Raw genomic sequence first — 16452 nt, forward strand, 5'->3', positions numbered from 1 at the left:
TTAATGATGCGGTGTTGGTATCCTTGATCAGGATACTCTTAGTCCTGTCTGTCTCTCTTCCCCTGTTTTTGACAGGTCTCTCTCTAGGTGTTTCCCACTCCTTCCTAGCGGGTGTGGTGCTCAGTGTTCCCGCTTGCCTCGCGGGGGGACTCTGGTTCCCTCCCTGTCAGGGGAGGAGGTTGTCACCTTTCGGTGTTTTTTGACACTGTTGTGTCCTGCTATGATTCACACCGGTGCCTTTGGTGCGACTTTCCTTTTCTTTGGGGTGTGCTTTCTAGTTCGTTCATTCTTTCTGCTGTCTGTTTTGCTCTGTGTGTCCGGTTTACGACACACAGTAAGAGGTTATGCGTGCTTGATTTTTTTTTTTTTTTCTCGCACTGGTCTCTGGGTTTTGTTCTCTCTCTCTCTCTCTCTCTCTCTCTCTCTCTCTCTCTCTCTCTCGTTCTCTCTCTCTCGTTCTCTCTCTCTCGTTCTCTCTCTCTCGTTCTCTCTCTCGTTCTCTCTCTCGTTCTCTCTCTCTCTCGTACTCTCTCTCTCTCGTGTTCCCGGGCTTTGCCGGGCTTCCCTTTGCAGTTTGTACCTTTGGGAAGAGAGGGCAGGTTCACTGCTTGATATTCATCCGGCCTCTTGTTGCAGCCGCTTGCGTGCTCTTGAGACTTCCGTTCCTTCAGCTTGTTTCGCTGTGGTGCACTTCTCACGGTACACCTTGTCTCCCTCTTGTCACCTGCATGCCTGTGTTTCCTAGTGGTCAAGACTCTGTGTCTCTCTACGTGGTGACATCTGTCCCCTCATGTTCCAATTTTCAGCGTCCTCTAGGGTGTTTTGTTCAGTGAGAATGCTCCGACGATGACATGCTCTCTTGCTCCCTTTTGGTTCTGTGTCTCTTGTCCTCCCTATCCGGACAAGGGAGGATTCGTTCTGTCCTCTGACGGTTTGGGGGCCTTTGTCTCCCTTGCTCGTGCTTCCTTATGGAGCTGCATGGGTCTCGTATCAGCCGCGCTGCTGTTGCTCCCACCGTGGTTGTCACTGTTGTTGACGGTGAAGTTCTTTAAAACTTGGTGGTTTCTATTGCAGCTTCTCCTGGATTGCTGTATGGCTATGGTATCTATTCTAAGTTAAGGAATCTGCGGCTAGATGTCTCTATCAGATGGACGAATTACTTACCTTCGGTAACGATGTATCTGGTAGAGACACAGTCTAGCGGCAGAATCCTTAACGCCCGCCCATTCTCCCCGCTCTTTGAAGGCCTTTTTAGGTGGGGTTCTACCGCCCAGCCTCCTTTCAGGTGCTCTTGATCTTCCTGGGGTGGGCTCTCGCACCTTCCTCTGGGCAGGGTGTGTTGTTCAGCTTTGGGGCCTTTTGGCCCTACTCTCCGGCCTCGATTGTGGGTGGTAAAGATCTGTGCTTTTTAATGCTTTTCAAGGCTGCTCCACCTGTGTTCCCTCTGCGTGGAGTTCTTCTGTTGCCCTACCCTCCCTCTGACCACGTCTGTGCCTCCTTCTTTCTACTGCAGTCAGTTGGGTTGGGTTCTCTTTGGTTATGCTGCAGTCCTTCGGTTACTGGAGGGGGTGTGTGTTGAACATTCCATGTGGATGTTCACTTCTGGTCACTTGTCTTGAAACATATTGTTCCACTTTTGTGGTCCTTTTAACTTCCCTCCTGTGGTAACAGACTGTGCTTTGCTTGCTATGGCGTTCGTTCCGCTGCCGTTGTCTCCTCGAGGTAGGGCATGGCTTTTCGCTTTGATGGGCCCTTGCTGGAGCAGGTGCTCTGTAAGCTCCCTTCAGTCCCTTCTGGTACTGAGTGCTCTTTCAACTTGGTATTGTTTCTCAGTCTAATGATTTGGTTCTCATTCTCATGTTTCTTACCATTGTTGTTTCAATGACTTTTGCTCTTTTTTAACACACTGTTCCTGTGCTTTCGCAGTTTTTGTCATGGCTCCTCGTTGTGGCGCGGAAAAGTTTCACTGTAGAAAACGGACGTCAGCACGCCGGGAGGGTCTTATATGGCTCCATTAAATCACTTCCGTGGACGACATCAGGACGGAGCCAAGCGACGCCGCCTCCTGGCGTGCAGAGGTACTGCTGGGGGAAAAAGATTTTCTTGATCCGGTCTGACGCCTAGGGAGTATTCTGAGTTAAGGAATCTGCAGCTAGACTGTGTCTCCACCAGATACATTGTTACTGAAGGTAAGTAACTCGTCCGTTTGGGGCCAAAGCGAACTCTGCGCTGCAGCGCTTTATAGATAGTAGAGCCACTTAAATATCTTTTGGATTCCAGTCTCAATCCAGGGGCTTTGGATATCGCAAGTTTTGTGGTTTTGGGAAAAACGTGTCCATATGTGCCAGGCAGCAGCCGCTGGCTATTTCCCTGCACAGATCTTACAGGGAAAAGGGCAGAGGTCGTCTGCGGGGTGCAGCACGCCAGCATGGCTCCTCATCTTTCATTTCTTCTGTCCCTCCAACTGATACGGCAGGAAAGCAGCTGTAGCTCCTCCATCCTAGAACATGCTTGTCCTGTGACAGGGCATGTGTTACATTTTCTACAACATTGAAGTTTTGTTACTACAGATCTCTGGGTGTTGAATATCCTAGAGAATGGGTATGACCTACCCTTCCAGGAGTTTTCCCCACCAGGGCTGGTGCTCAGAAGAGCACCTTCTGCTTCTCCAGCAGGAGGTTCTGTCATTACTGCAAAAAGGTGCGATTGAGGTAGTTCCGGAGCAGGAAAGAGGTCAAGGATGCTACTCCAGTTACTTCCTGATTCCCACAATGGAAAGTCACTTGAGGCCGATCCTAGACCTCAGGGTTTTTAATTTTTACCTCAAACAGGAGAAATTCAAGATGTTGACCCTGGCTCAGGTTCTTCTTGCAGAGCAGAAGGAAGACTGGATTATATCTATCGATTTGCAGGATGTGTATTTTCACTTACCCACCCTGAAGTCGCATCAGAAGTTTTTTCTTTTTATGGTGGGGTCTCAACACTACCAGTTAGTGGTCCTTCTGTTTGGCCTTACTTCCACACCTCGGGTCTTCACAAAGGTGATGGCGGTAGTGGCAGCACATCTCAGAAGGGGGGGGGGGGTTCCTGTTTTCCCCTATCTGGACGAGGGGCTGCTCAAAGCGAGGTTGCCAGACATGGTGATGCATCATTTGTGAGTATCAACACGATTGTTGTTCGACTTGTGCCTTTGGATAAATTTACCCAAATCTCACCTTGTGCCCTTTCAGCAGAACCTGTTCACAGGAGTCAGGCCTTCCCGCCTCTGAGGATTCAAGGCATCCAGGCTAAGATTCCACGTTTTCAGAATGGATCAGCTGTTCCAGTCCTAAACGTCTTGCGCCAGCTCAGTCTGTTTGCGTCCTGCATTCTGTTGGTCAGCCATGCATGCTGGCAAATGAGTGCTCTCCAGTGGTGCCCCCGCAGGCTGTGATTTCAACACAGCGGAGATCTCGAAGACATGGTCAGGATCTCTGTTATGGTGGAGTGTTCCAGGCAACCTGTCTCTAGGGAAGCCGTTTCAACCTCCTCCTCCGGTGGCCACAGTGATTACGGATGCCTCCACTCTAGGGTGGGGAGCTCATCTGGGGGATCTGGAGGTCAAATGCCTTTGGTCTTCAGAGGAAAGATTGTTTCACATCAATCTTTTTGAATTGCGGGCAATGCGTCTTGCTCGCAAGGCCTTTCGTGGTCAGTCGGTTCAGGTCCCTACGGACAACACTACTGCGATGTGGTACCTCAACAAACAGGGAAGAATAGGGTTGTATCTTCTATGCAGAGATGCTATACGACAGGCCGTGGGTTCAAGACCGTCAGTTTTGCAGGATCGCAAATCATCTGGCCGGGGAACTGAATGTGGGTGCGGACAGTCAGTCAGCAATATTCAGCCGATCACAAGTGGCGTCTCCATCCAGAGGTGGTCTTTCAGGATGTGGGGGTTACCTCAGTTGGGCCTGTTTGCCACTCACAATAATGCATGCTGCCTTCATTCTGCATTATCCAGTATCTGACACGAGGAACGTTGGGGGACGCGTTTCAGTTAGACTGGGACTCACTGCTTCTTTACGCATTTCCTCCAGTACCCCTAATTCTTTGTTATGAGGAAGATTCGCCAAGACCGGGCCCACATCATTGATCGCTCTGGATTGGCCGAGAAGGGTGTGGTATACAGACCTCCTCTACCTCTCATCGCACCCTCTGCTCCGTCTCCCTCTCGGGGCAGACCTCCTCTCGCAGGGGCAGGTTCTACACCCCCACCTTCAGACCCTGCACCTTCATGCCGGGCATCCTGAGCTCTTTCTCTTTCCCACCGGTTGCGGTGGATGTTATTTTATCAGCTAGGAGGCACTCCACCAAATCTATCTATTCTGGTAGGTGGGCCAAGTTTGTTAAATAGTGTAGAGTGAGATCGATTGATCCATTGCAGGCTTATTTTTCTGATAATGAGTTTCTCTCTTTCCCTAGCACAACAGGGTTGTTAAGGGCTACTTGTTGGCCTCGTCGGCTTTTCTCTGTTTACCAGATCAACCCTCATTGTTTAAATCTCCCATACTTATGAGATTCATTAAAAATCTCACAAATAGTTTTCCTCCCACTCCTTTTATCATGCCTCAGTGGGATTTAAATTTGGTTCCAACTTTCTTGATGAGTTCAACATTTGAACCATTTCATAGTTGCCCCTTAAGTTTACTAGCGTTTTAAACTGATTTTTTTTGTTGCAATCACCTCCGCTAGGAGGGTGAGTGAGCTGCAAGCTCTCAGCTCCAAGCCTCCATTTACATCATTCCATGCGGATAAGATGGTTCTTAGGACCCGAGCTGCTTTCCTGCCAAAGGTGGTCACTCCTTTCCACCTAGGGCAATCTAGGTTCTAAGGAGGAGGAGAGACTTCTTTGATTGTATCCTAAAATTGCGGCCAGCTTCTACTTGAACAGGACCAAGCACTTAAGCTTGGATGACCAACTCTTTATCAGATATGTGGGAAAGATGAAGGGCAAGGCTGTCCACAAGAGAACGCTTTCTAGGTGAATCATCCTTTGTATCAAGATCTGCTACGCCTTGGCCAAGATGGAGCCTCCTGAAGGTATTCGAGCTCATTCTACCAGAGCTAAGTCGTCTTCTTCAGCTTTAGCTAGACGTGGCCCTCTGGTAGACATCTGCAAGGTTGCAACTTGGGCCTCCCTCCACACATTTGCAAAGCACTGTTGCTTGGATCCTGAGGTGAAGAGGGACGGACATTTTGGATGTTATGTCCTGCAGGGTTTTTGGGTGCAGGCAGGCACCCTCCACCTGGAGTGGGACTGCCTGGGGATTCAATTCATTAGGTGAGGAAGCCACAGGCAGATGTATCCATCAGAAGAACAAGTTACTTACCTTCAGTAATGCTTTTTCTGGTAGATACAGTATCTGCCTGTTGTTTCCTCACTGACCCACCCCCCCTCCCCGTTGACTGTCTGCGCATACGAAAAAGAAATCAGTGTATTTTTTTAATATAATTTATTGTTGTAATCGTGATGTTTGGCACTAGGAAATGTCTAAGAAGAGAAGATTCCACTTTTGGCTGTTTTTGTATACTGTATTTACTTATGAAATGTTGTCTGTTCGCCTCGAAGACACGGAAACAATGGGTGGAACTGACGTCAGCACGCCGACGAGGTCTTCTTATGGCTCGCGGAGTCGTGTGCGTAGCCGTATCATTATGACGTTCTCGTCGACGTGGGAGAGCTGAGGAGAAAAGTTTCTGTGGAATGCTGCGCATGGGGGTAATTCATAAGGTGAGGAATCCACAGGCAGATACTCTATACTCCAGAAAAATCATTACCGAAGTTAAGTAACTTGTTTTTTACTTTGGAAAGAATAGGCTGTTTTTGGGTAATTGAAACAATCCTCAGGATTTGTTCTGTTTTATCATGAAGAATGTCCTATCTGTATTGCAAATGTGCAGCATATGTTCAATCAAATGATAATTAAACAGACTTTTTTTTCAGCTCGAGTCGCTTCTTCAGTTATGGCTTACATTAAGTCTGAATTCAGTTTGCTCTGGCAGTAAGGACAATGGAGGCGAAATTTTCCTCTATAATGCAAATAGAATACCAGTCATTTCCTTAAGTCAAGGTAGGATATTACATCACTAGAACCAAATTTGTTGATTGATCACTTTTGATTTGCTAACATGCTCTAAATCGCATAGTTACTTAATGTGGAAAACTGTGAAAGTTGTATTTAGTTGAGGGTAGTAAAATTTGTTTTATTTTTAATAACTTTTAAATTTTTCTTTGGACTGCTTTTTGTTTCAGAATCTACAGCCAGTCCTGCATATTGGCATTCATATTATATACCCTGTCGAAGAGGTTATCCAATATTTTGCTGTATCTTGATGGGCTGTTTTCATCCCATATATACAGTAATGTCATCTGGGGTGTATTTGGTTGTGATCCCCATTACTTTCAGAGGTAGTTATCAATTCCACCACAGGCATTTTTCAGCCTAGGGCAGTCTCGCAATTTTGCAGAAACTCACATTACCTCCTCCCTCCTGGCATCCTTTTAAGCACTTTCCAGTCTCAGTCTGCCCAAACCGGACTAATTATGTGCATGTGTAGTATAACCAAAGCAGTATTTTTGACTGTACCAGCATAAAACCTAAGCTCATTGCTATCATAAATCATTTTATGCTTTCACTCCATCTCAATTTCTTCACACAGTAAAACACTCAATTGTACAGATTTAAAAAAATCAAAAGGTTGCCAAAGTTAACTGGTCTTTTTTCTCCAGTACTCAGTTGTTGTTTTTTAATGGATTTCTCAGAATGTATTTCATTTGAGTACTTAAATGCCAAACCATAAGGGTGAATGTGTGATCATTGTTGGTTATATACAGAAAGTTCAGTACATTCTTAAATGCGATAAAAGATGCCACTTGAATGTACATATTTTATTAAATTGGGGAACATTTTAAAGGATAATGCTATGCAACATTCTGGGGATATTGTCATGTTAAAATGCAGATAGATAACATTATTATTAAACTGTTATTCATTTTGCTGTTGCTTGAATGTTGTACTCCTGTACTGGATCTGCCATCTGAGGGTACTGTGCTATTTGGTGATGAGACCAAAAGCTGCTTCTAAAGCTGTTAATTTGCAGGACTCTCTGTGGCTAGTAATAAGCATGTAGGTCTATATTGGCATTCGTAGGTGTGTTTCAGATGGGATGCAGCCAAGTCTCAATTTTCACCCACAATTCATTTCTTTTTAAACAGATATAACCAAAGTGTTTATCGAGCCTTTGTTTCACGCAATTGGTTATTTTTCATCTTTAATCTGACCTTTTATATGTATGCTGATTCTTGGCAAAGGTGGCACTGAGGAAAAACCCAAAACCTTCTGATATTCAGGCACCTCATTTAGACCCCAGCAGTATAAACACCGGTTTCTACACACCAGAAAGAAGATTGTGTTTAAGATGGCATCAGGACAAGGTAGCAACTTTGTTTGTTTGGGAAAACCACATTGAGTGAAGCTTTGCTTCAATTTGAGACTGGTGTAGTCACGTCCAACTAGTAGAGTGCCGTCTAAGTGGCACCATCCATACATTAGTGCTTGTTTCAGTTGGCCAAGGCTTCTCTGTCTTTTGAGGTTAGAGCCTCTCCTCAAGTGCTTTGACTAGCTTGTCCTCTTCCTCAACTTTAGTATGCAAGAGAATATTACTCTGGGTGAAACCAGCCAGTCCCTAAGGCTTCGCTAGAGAGAGAGTAAGTTGTTATCGTGACCTTCACGGGCTTAACCAACTCTTGCCACTCCATTGTGGGGCTGTTTTGCTACTCTAGTATTCTAGGTAGATGTGGTAGAGGCGGAGGAGAGGCTTTCAGATTGTAGGGGTCATATTGACATTGGTGGAATTCTGGATCATCTCTCTTGCCTTGCTCCATGCTCTCGCTACTCATTGGTCTTGCTACAGTGGAATAGAAATAAATGCCCCCTGACAAGAAGGCACATGGGAATCAATCAAGAGATCAGACCCCACAAACATCTTCTGACACACTTTGGGCTCTCTGATGTGCTTTTGGCCCCCTCCTTTGTATCAACTGATCCAGTTGGCCTGTTCTGACACCAATCCACACTAACAACCCAGCTCCTGGGTTCTCACCAGTCCCTTCCATACCAACTCCATGGCTCATAAAAGACTAGCACGCTGGCCTGTGACCCCAAGCTGTGGTTGTCCCCCTCCAGGCTTATATCATGCAACAAAATTCCAGAAGCACAAACACTTTGCAACCAATCTCTAATCCTGGGCCGTTGTCTCGAAACCAGCACTATCCAAGGATAGAAGCCTTATTTGAATACAACTCTGACACAGTGTTTTCAAACTCTGATTCAAATCTTTTCCTCAAGGCATTGATGATGATGATGAAGAGGAGGCACACCGCCTACTACCCCCTCATTGTACCGGTGACGGTCTACACCTACATTTACAAATTTGCAATGGACAAGGCATGTCTCCAGAGACTAGCTGGACTCGCCACCTGGACTAGCAGTGGAAGAAATTGCTTTTTTTTGCATTAGTTATGTAAATTGCAGCAGAGGTGCTAGTTTTACAGGTATCTTTGCTCTCTTTCGCAGAAGTAAGAGGGTCACTCCCTTGATCTGAGTATGCTGGCAGCTAAGTGTTTAATCACGAGACACTGGAAGTTGCCTAAGCCTCCTCCTCGGTTGGCCTGGAGAGAATCACTTCTAGTGTGGGCCCAAGCTGGGAGTATTGCTTACATAAAGAGGATACTTTATGGGTGCGTCAGATCCCTATAGCTGCTAACTGGGACATATATTACATGACTTTCAAAACAAGACATGTCCAGGTTTAAAATAATACAAGCTGAGTTTGTTTTACTGATATGTTGTAGCACCTATTTATAGCTAGCATTTTGGCATCCAGAGCTTTGCAGTTGTGTTCGAGACAGTATGTAGGAGAAAGCACTGAGTAACACTACACTTTTGCATGATTTTCAGCTTTCCTTTGATCACAATTAAATCTTCAATTTCTCACTTAAGCCCTATTGTGCAATGCTTACTTATTTTTATATAATGCATGACTTATTTTGATGTAATACATGAAATGCATTTGACAAGAACACTTGAACATTTTACATCTTTCATCTTGGTTCTTTTGCAGCCTCCATAACAAGTTTCCTGACTGTACTTTCTTGGTATCCCAATACTTTGTTACGGACTTGGTGCCTTGTACTTCATAGCCTAACGCTCATGACAAACATGCAACTGAATTGTGAGTCTCATTTGGATGTTTTATAAGTTTATTATTTTGAAACATTCAGTGTGAATGGAAACAATGCCAAGCCATTTATAACTGCAACATGTGTATTAAGTTGCATATTTTTGACCCTCAAATATTTATTAAAATCTCTTAGACTGGTTAGTGAATGTTGGTACTTGCATACAGTTCTGGATTAAAGTTTGAATATGTTACCTATATAAACTAATTGGGAACTGTGGCTATGTGACTTTCCCAAAATAGGTTGCTAGAGTAAAGTTCAGGTTTAATCCTGTGTTGTTCCTTGAGAAAACTTGGAATCTTGCACAACCATAATTTCCAAAAAGAATGCAACCTGGAGAGTCCATGGGGATAATAGTCATGCAGGTTTTTCTGTGCGTTATGTAACTGGTGGAATATTGTTCAATGCCTGGTTTGGTCTGGTGACATTTAAAACCCACTAAACAATAAGCCACATGATTTATTTTTATCCCAGAATCAAGGATTTTATTTTTATTCTTTTTATAGTTACGGTTGCTGTGATTAGTCCACTGAAAAAGTATTTTGGTTTTACTAATAGCTTTGCTTGGACCTTTTCAATAACCGTTAATCTTATTTATAAAGATAGGAATTAATGAAGAAGGATGATAAAAATGATAGTAGGGAGCAGTTCTAAAAGGTTCTTTTCCATTATATTTAATCTAAGGAAGTTTTATCCAAGCGACATGGAAAAAAAAGGTGCACAGTTTTCTAGTCAATAAATTAATCACAAATAGTGTAGTGATACTATCAGTGGTGTCATAGAAGATGTCGTGAGTGATGTGATATGTGCAGTAATTAGCTGTGCATGGCGAAGGGACGAGTTTTAATTCCCTTAGCGCACGAGTTATAGTTACTTGAGAACGCAAAGCAATATTTTAATACCATTCATAAAGCCAAACCCCCACACTGCACACAACCTTCGGCTGTGCATGGTGGAGGTTTGACCACTGCAGCCAACCCATGCAGGCAGCCAAACGCCCACCCCCAAAACCCACCCTATATATAAAGCTGATATATCCTCTTTCTGCAAAAATTACCAATAATTTACAGGACATGTATAGTTCAATATTGAATTATAAAATATTTGATAAAGTTTTATAGGACTACTTGTCTGTGACACTTGCTTTTTATATAGTTTTTATTCTAACATTTTGGGATAAACAATGTGAAAATAAATAGTCATTTATTATTTTTTTAAAGAAAACAAAATAATTCAAACATGTCGCTCTTCTACCTTTTAACCCCTTGCGTGCCCATGACGGAACCACTCCGTCATGAGCCACGGGTGGCATGTGCTCATGACGGAGTGGTTCCGTCATGCTGCGGCCGCTCCGCCCACGCGTCGCCGATTCCCCGCCTGTGCGGGTGAATTAACGAGTGGGCGGAGTCGTGACGGAACCACTCCGTCATGAGCACAGCTCGCCCGTGACTCATGACAGAGTGGTTCCGTCGCGAGCTTGGCGGCGCCGCGCTCACCCCGCACCCCCCCCATCGCCGCGGCAGAATTCGCGCCACTGCCAAGGGGTTAACATGTGACACCCCAGAAAATACAATAATAAAAATAAACATATGAAAAAGCCTTGAATGTTATGTGTTACATGTTCAACACACAAAATGCAACTACAGGCCCCTAGATGACACTGCAATCCCAGCTGTAGACCAAAATGCCTGCCTGGGAAATGCTTTTAAAAAATAAGTCTCCTGAGTCGGTGAAACCATGACCACAGAAGAAATAAACTTACGTTTTTTTAGGTCTCGGCTGCGAAAGGCTGCGCTTGCGCAGTCTCGCTCCGAGATTTAATGAGTTGGAGTGACTTTGAGAAGAGGGGCTTGCACCCGCCCCTCTTCTCTCCTGTTCTCCATTGGCTGGCCTCTTAAATGCTGGCCAGCCACTGGAGAAGAGGTCCAGTCACTCCGTTGAAGCCCCGTCCTTTTCGGATCGGGGGGCGTGTTTTTTGCGAGAAGTCTCAGGGAGGAGACCACAGCAAAACACGCCCCCAAATCCGAAAAGGACGTGGCGTTTCTCCGAGGCATTTTCTGCTGTGCCTCGGAGAAAGGCGGTCGTGTCCCGGCGTTGCTCCCTCACCTGATCTCCTCGTTTACAGAGTTGTTACATAGCAAGTGAATATCTATAACGTAACGCATGCCCTATGGATAAAATGTTACCTTTTAGGATAGTGTCTTTGGCCTTTTTTTTTTTTTTTTAAAGTGACTATTCGAGCAGAGCACACAAATAACGGATGCAAGCAGGTTTTAAAATCGAGGGTGAAAAGTATCAGTGCATTCAATTTTGGGGGAGAGGGGAGCAAAGGCTTTACAAGGATTGATTTCGCCCAGACCACGAGGAAACTCGAACTGAAATGTCAAATGTCTCTTTGCTCCAAGCATTTTCTGCTGCCCTGGCTCGGTGTACTTGTCAAATAAGAAGGCACCAGCACAAAAACAACTGCGGTTCAGCACAGGCCCACGGGCACAAGCTGCCGACGCCTTGAAACAAAGGCTGGCGGTGACAAATGGGTAACGGGGTCATCACAACTGACCGCAGCAGTAAAGCCGGTCCTCAGGGGAGGAGGACTCCACCAGACCGAGCGCTTGGACACACCGCGCGACAGCACAAGGCGAGGGGCTAGAGGTCAAGAGAGCAATTACCAAATTCAAACAAATGGGGCACGCTCTCCTAGCTCAGACCGCAGCACACTCGGGGAGCAAAAATGAGGTAACTAGGCCACCCAAAAAGGGAAGCTAAAGTACCAGAGGGAGCCGTAGTGGCTGTTTGACGAGGTCCTCGAATTAAGACACCGTGTAATTTATGGGCCCTTGAGAACTAGAAAACATTGGTCTTCGTTTGTGGCCTCAAAACAAGAAAGCTGCTCGGACCTCCCTCCACCTCCAATATGGCTACAGGTGTTAATTGCAGTACTTCATTCTTTACACAAATTGTCGGCCGGGTGTTGTGTTGGCGTCAATGTTTTTTTCATTCTCCCTGAAGAGCTGCAGCCTGTCGTCAGCTTATGCATGGCGCTCAAGTGTACCTCGCCAAGCTGTGCCGAGGGTGCACGTACTCTTCAGGCAGCTGCTAGGCAATATTAGGACAAAAGCAAAATGCTAATCGGTGGTTAAAAAAGTAAAGAAAATAGCAGGCTCTTCACATTCACGAAAAAAGCAATCACTTATCTCCCCATACCTCACGACCATACCAAACCCCTTAAATGGAACATATAAAGTGTTACTGCTTAACTGCAACTGGCCAGACAATACCTTGTTAACAGCATCCTCTTTTTCAGTACCACCCACTCAGAAACCATCCTCCATCTCTTCCTGCTCACCTAAAATATATCACTTCTAAAAACTCGCAAGCATCTTGGGAGGAAATTCGGGGGGGGGGGGGTATCCCCCGTCAGTTAATATCTTCTCCTATACACAGTAAATTAGTAAATTAGCAACTTTCACTCACCTCACAGGTAGCCAAACCTCACAGTCCCCAAACCACTTTCCGACAGCCTCTGCTTACAATTTAAAGCAACAGCTTCCAGTGCAGGCGTTTGTAAACTCACCCGGCTCCAAGTTCGGGTCTGCCAGCCCATCGCCACTTGCTCGGAGCTTTAGACATCCCTGAAACTAAGAACGGAGACCCTCCCAAATTAAAAACAAAAACAAACACGTACGAGGCACAGCAGCCATGGCACTAACCCCTGTCGCCAAAGCCAGAGAGCAACCAAGTCACAGTGAACATTTGCTTCTTGCTGTGACATTAAGTAATCGGCATCGCTTCAAAAAGAAAACATTTAGTGGGAAGATTACCCCAGAAGCACTGATGATTAGGTACCAGGCACGCAGAGAAGGGTTTTCTGCAGTGATTCATCTTCTCATTAAAGACAACAGCGTGATTTCAGGCAGACCTTTCTACTCTGTTATTAGCCAAGTTACAATGATTCAGAATGATTCACTGTCACCCCAAGCCCACTGAGGAGGCACCGACTGGGATTTAGGCGTAGGCCCTGCGGCGCTGGCTGCGTAGGGGCCTGCCGCCTTCACGCAGTACGAGGCCCTGTACGTACTAGTCGTTATCTCCACTCGGCGCGTGGCAGCAGGCACCATCAGAGAGTTCTGAGACTGCTGCGTGGCTCCCACACCCATCGATCGGCTGCGTAGTGACTGCTGGGCGTCTGCGCTCTTGCAGAGAGTACTGATGGAGGCATAGCGCAGGTGCCTTTGTTTCACATCGAGCTCTGACGTTCACCTCAGACCAGCAGACTTATACTGCCTTACCTGTGAGCATTTTACAGACTGAGGCGCCTCATTTTACTCCAAGGAAGGGCAGGTAAGCAATCTCATCCCGACGACAGATATGAGAGGAAGAGTTGCTGATTTCCATCGAATTGCGCTGGGGGCTTTGTGGACGAATAACGGTTTGGTTTGGACAGGGCTTTAAGTGGGCCGGGTCCTGCCAGTGCTGAGCATCTGCAATTTTAACAAGCATTTACAATGCAATGGTCTCGGCATTGGTAAAGTTAGAGCTATTGCCATTGCTCATGACATTATTTTTGTTTGTTTTTTGTTTTTAAAACATTTAAAGAAACGGCATTGTCATGAGCAATGGCAATAGCTCTAACTTTAACAATGCCGAGACCGTTGCATTGTAAATGCTTGTTCTTCTACTGTTGCTATTGAGCTGTGGAACTTAACACAGCTCCACTAAACCCACTCAACTTACCCCCAATATTAATAATAAATGCCAAATCCGGGACCAGTAGAACCCAGGGGTTCTATGTTGTCTGGACATTTTGAGGATTTTTCAGGCACGGGAGAGCACTTGGAGGGGTCTATGGACCCTTTAGAAGACCTGGATGTTTCTATAGAATAGATGGACTGTTATGAGGAACTTGGGGAAGCCAGTGGACTGGATACATCCCCAGATACTGGCATGCGCTCTCCGACAACTGTGGCTATGGTGGTAAGCAGGGCAGCAGAGGTCCTTGTACTGGAGTTGCCCTCCGTGCACGTCAGGACTAATCTCCTGTCTGAAGTGCATCAGCCTGGGGTTTCCACATCCAAACCGCTACTGCCCTTTAATGAAGCACTGAATGATGTCCTATCTGAAAGAAACACGTTAGTTAGATTCCGCACCTTAGAATATCCCCAGGCGTCAGGCTGGATCCGGAAAGATTTTTCGTCAGCAATACCCTTGCACATCACTAGGCATCGTCTGCGGCTCCGCGTCCGTCGTCGGCGTCATGATCGCCGGGATGACGTCGTCGGAGTACTTAGACGGCGCCCTCGCGCGCTGACGTCAGTTCTTCTTTTTTCCGCGCCAGTAAGCGCCGATCCGGGAAGAGCATACCCTTTTAGTCACTTTTTGACTAAACTTTTTTGAACTCTTTTGGTTCCATAGTTCGTCGACGTCGACTCTGGTGCCGGTAGAGATGCCTGGATTCACAGCTTGTGACTCCTGTCACCGACTAATGTCGGTCACAGACCACTACCCCCGGTGCCTCTATTGCCTTGGGGCCAACCACGATGCCGAGTCGTACCTCGACTGCCGGGCCTGGACTTGGAAGGCTAGGTGGGAGTGGTGCCGCAAGCTGCTCGACTTCGGCAGTCGGCTCTGTGCCGTTCAAGGTCGAGGAGGAGGTCGAGGGACCGGTCGCGGAACCGCAGCCATCACTGCTCGTCGGGGTCCAAGTCTTCGCGATCCGGTAAGTCGAAGCACAGCAAGAAGTCGAAGAGGCGACATCGCTTTTCGGGCTCCCCTAGCTGGTCGCGCGACTCAGCTGAGGGTTCGGGTGGCACCACCCGTGTGGCTCCGTCGGAGCCGCAGGAGTCCCGTCCGACCCCATACTCTCCGGTCCCTGGGTCTGACGCGACTCCGGCAGAGGTCAGTGCCTTCCTCATGGCCTTGAGAAATCTGGCTCCGCCGTCGACACCTGCCGGCGCGCCTTCGGGCCCCGCAGGCTCGAATGGGAGGCCTAGCGAGCCGGCGGCTCCGGCCCCGGCGCCGTCGTCGACTCCGGTCCCGGCGCCGCAGGTCCCCGAGGGATCCAGGCCTGTCCTGTCCATGCACCCCACGCCCGAGAGCCTGGTTATCCAGGCCTCTACCTCCCAGACCTTCTTCCCGTCCGCTCCCCCTTTTTGGCGACAAAGCGTATAGTGCGCTGAAGCGCTTTAAGGACTCCAGGACTACGGCCAAGTCCTTGGGCCTCTCGGCCCCGTGCCCGCAAACTTCTGCTTTTCGCCCCTTTCGTGGCCAAGGAAGGGGCGCCCCCTCACGTCCACCTAGCCACAGGTCGCAGAACCAACCTCCACGCAGTCGCGGATGTGGATTCCGCCGATGCGGTACAGGGGGACAACAGGCCGGTCCGTCCACATCTACCCCTGCAGCATCCGCCTCAAAGCCCTCCCAGTCCGAGCTTTCAGGCCCATTCCACGCCAGTGGGAGACAGTTCGCTATCACCTGCTCCACTGGCGTACCATCACATCGGACAGGTGGGTGCTGCAGATTATCCGAAGGGGCTACTCCCTCCCTTTCGAGGCGACCCCCTCCAGCCATGCCACCACAGTGCCACCGAATTTCGGGGGATCACTTGCAACTTCTGCAGGAGGAAGTTACGGCCCTCTTGGCCAAGGGGGGCATCGAGCGCATTCCTGCTCCAGAAGTAGGTCGTGGTTGTTATTCCCACTACTTTCTGGTTCCCAAGAAGGGCAAAAGGGCCTACGCCCTATCTTGGACCTCAGGAGCATCAACGCCTTCCTCCGCAAAGAGAAGTTCAAGAGGCTCACCTTAGCTCAGGTTCTGGCTGCCCTAGACCCTGGAGACTGGATGGTAGCGTTGGACTTGCAGGACGCGTATTTCCACATCCCGTCCTGCCGGCCCACCTGCGTTACCTGAGGTTCACGGTGGGCCAAGAGCATTTTCAGTTTACCGTGCTCCCCTTCGGCCTCACCAGTGCCCCTCGGGTGTTCACGAAAGTGATGGCGGTGGTCGCAGCTCATCTGCGCAGATTGGCGGTTCCAGTCTTCCCCTATCTCGACCACTGGTTGTTGAAGGCGGGCTCGCCCCAGGCAGTCGTCACCCACCTCCAGACTACGGCCGACCTCTTGCATTTGCTGGGGTTCTCCATCTATGTGCCGAAGTCGCATCTGAGTCCCTAC

General features: G+C 47.6%; 1 protein-coding gene across 1 annotated transcript in view; it reads left to right on the forward strand.

Moving 5' to 3' along the window:
* BIRC6 (baculoviral IAP repeat containing 6) overlaps nt 1-16452 on the forward strand; it is a 1973616-nt gene that overhangs the window by 1139920 nt on the left and 817244 nt on the right. The window contains exons 42-43 of the mRNA XM_085609819.1: nt 5987-6113; nt 9166-9276. Of these exons, the coding sequence (XP_085465945.1) occupies nt 5987-6113; nt 9166-9276 (238 nt within the window). The remainder of the gene's footprint in view (nt 1-5986; nt 6114-9165; nt 9277-16452) is intronic.

The sequence above is a fragment of the Triturus cristatus genome, chromosome 6 (genome assembly GCF_964204655.1).
Source record: "Triturus cristatus chromosome 6, aTriCri1.1, whole genome shotgun sequence".
NCBI lineage: Eukaryota > Metazoa > Chordata > Amphibia > Caudata > Salamandridae > Triturus > Triturus cristatus.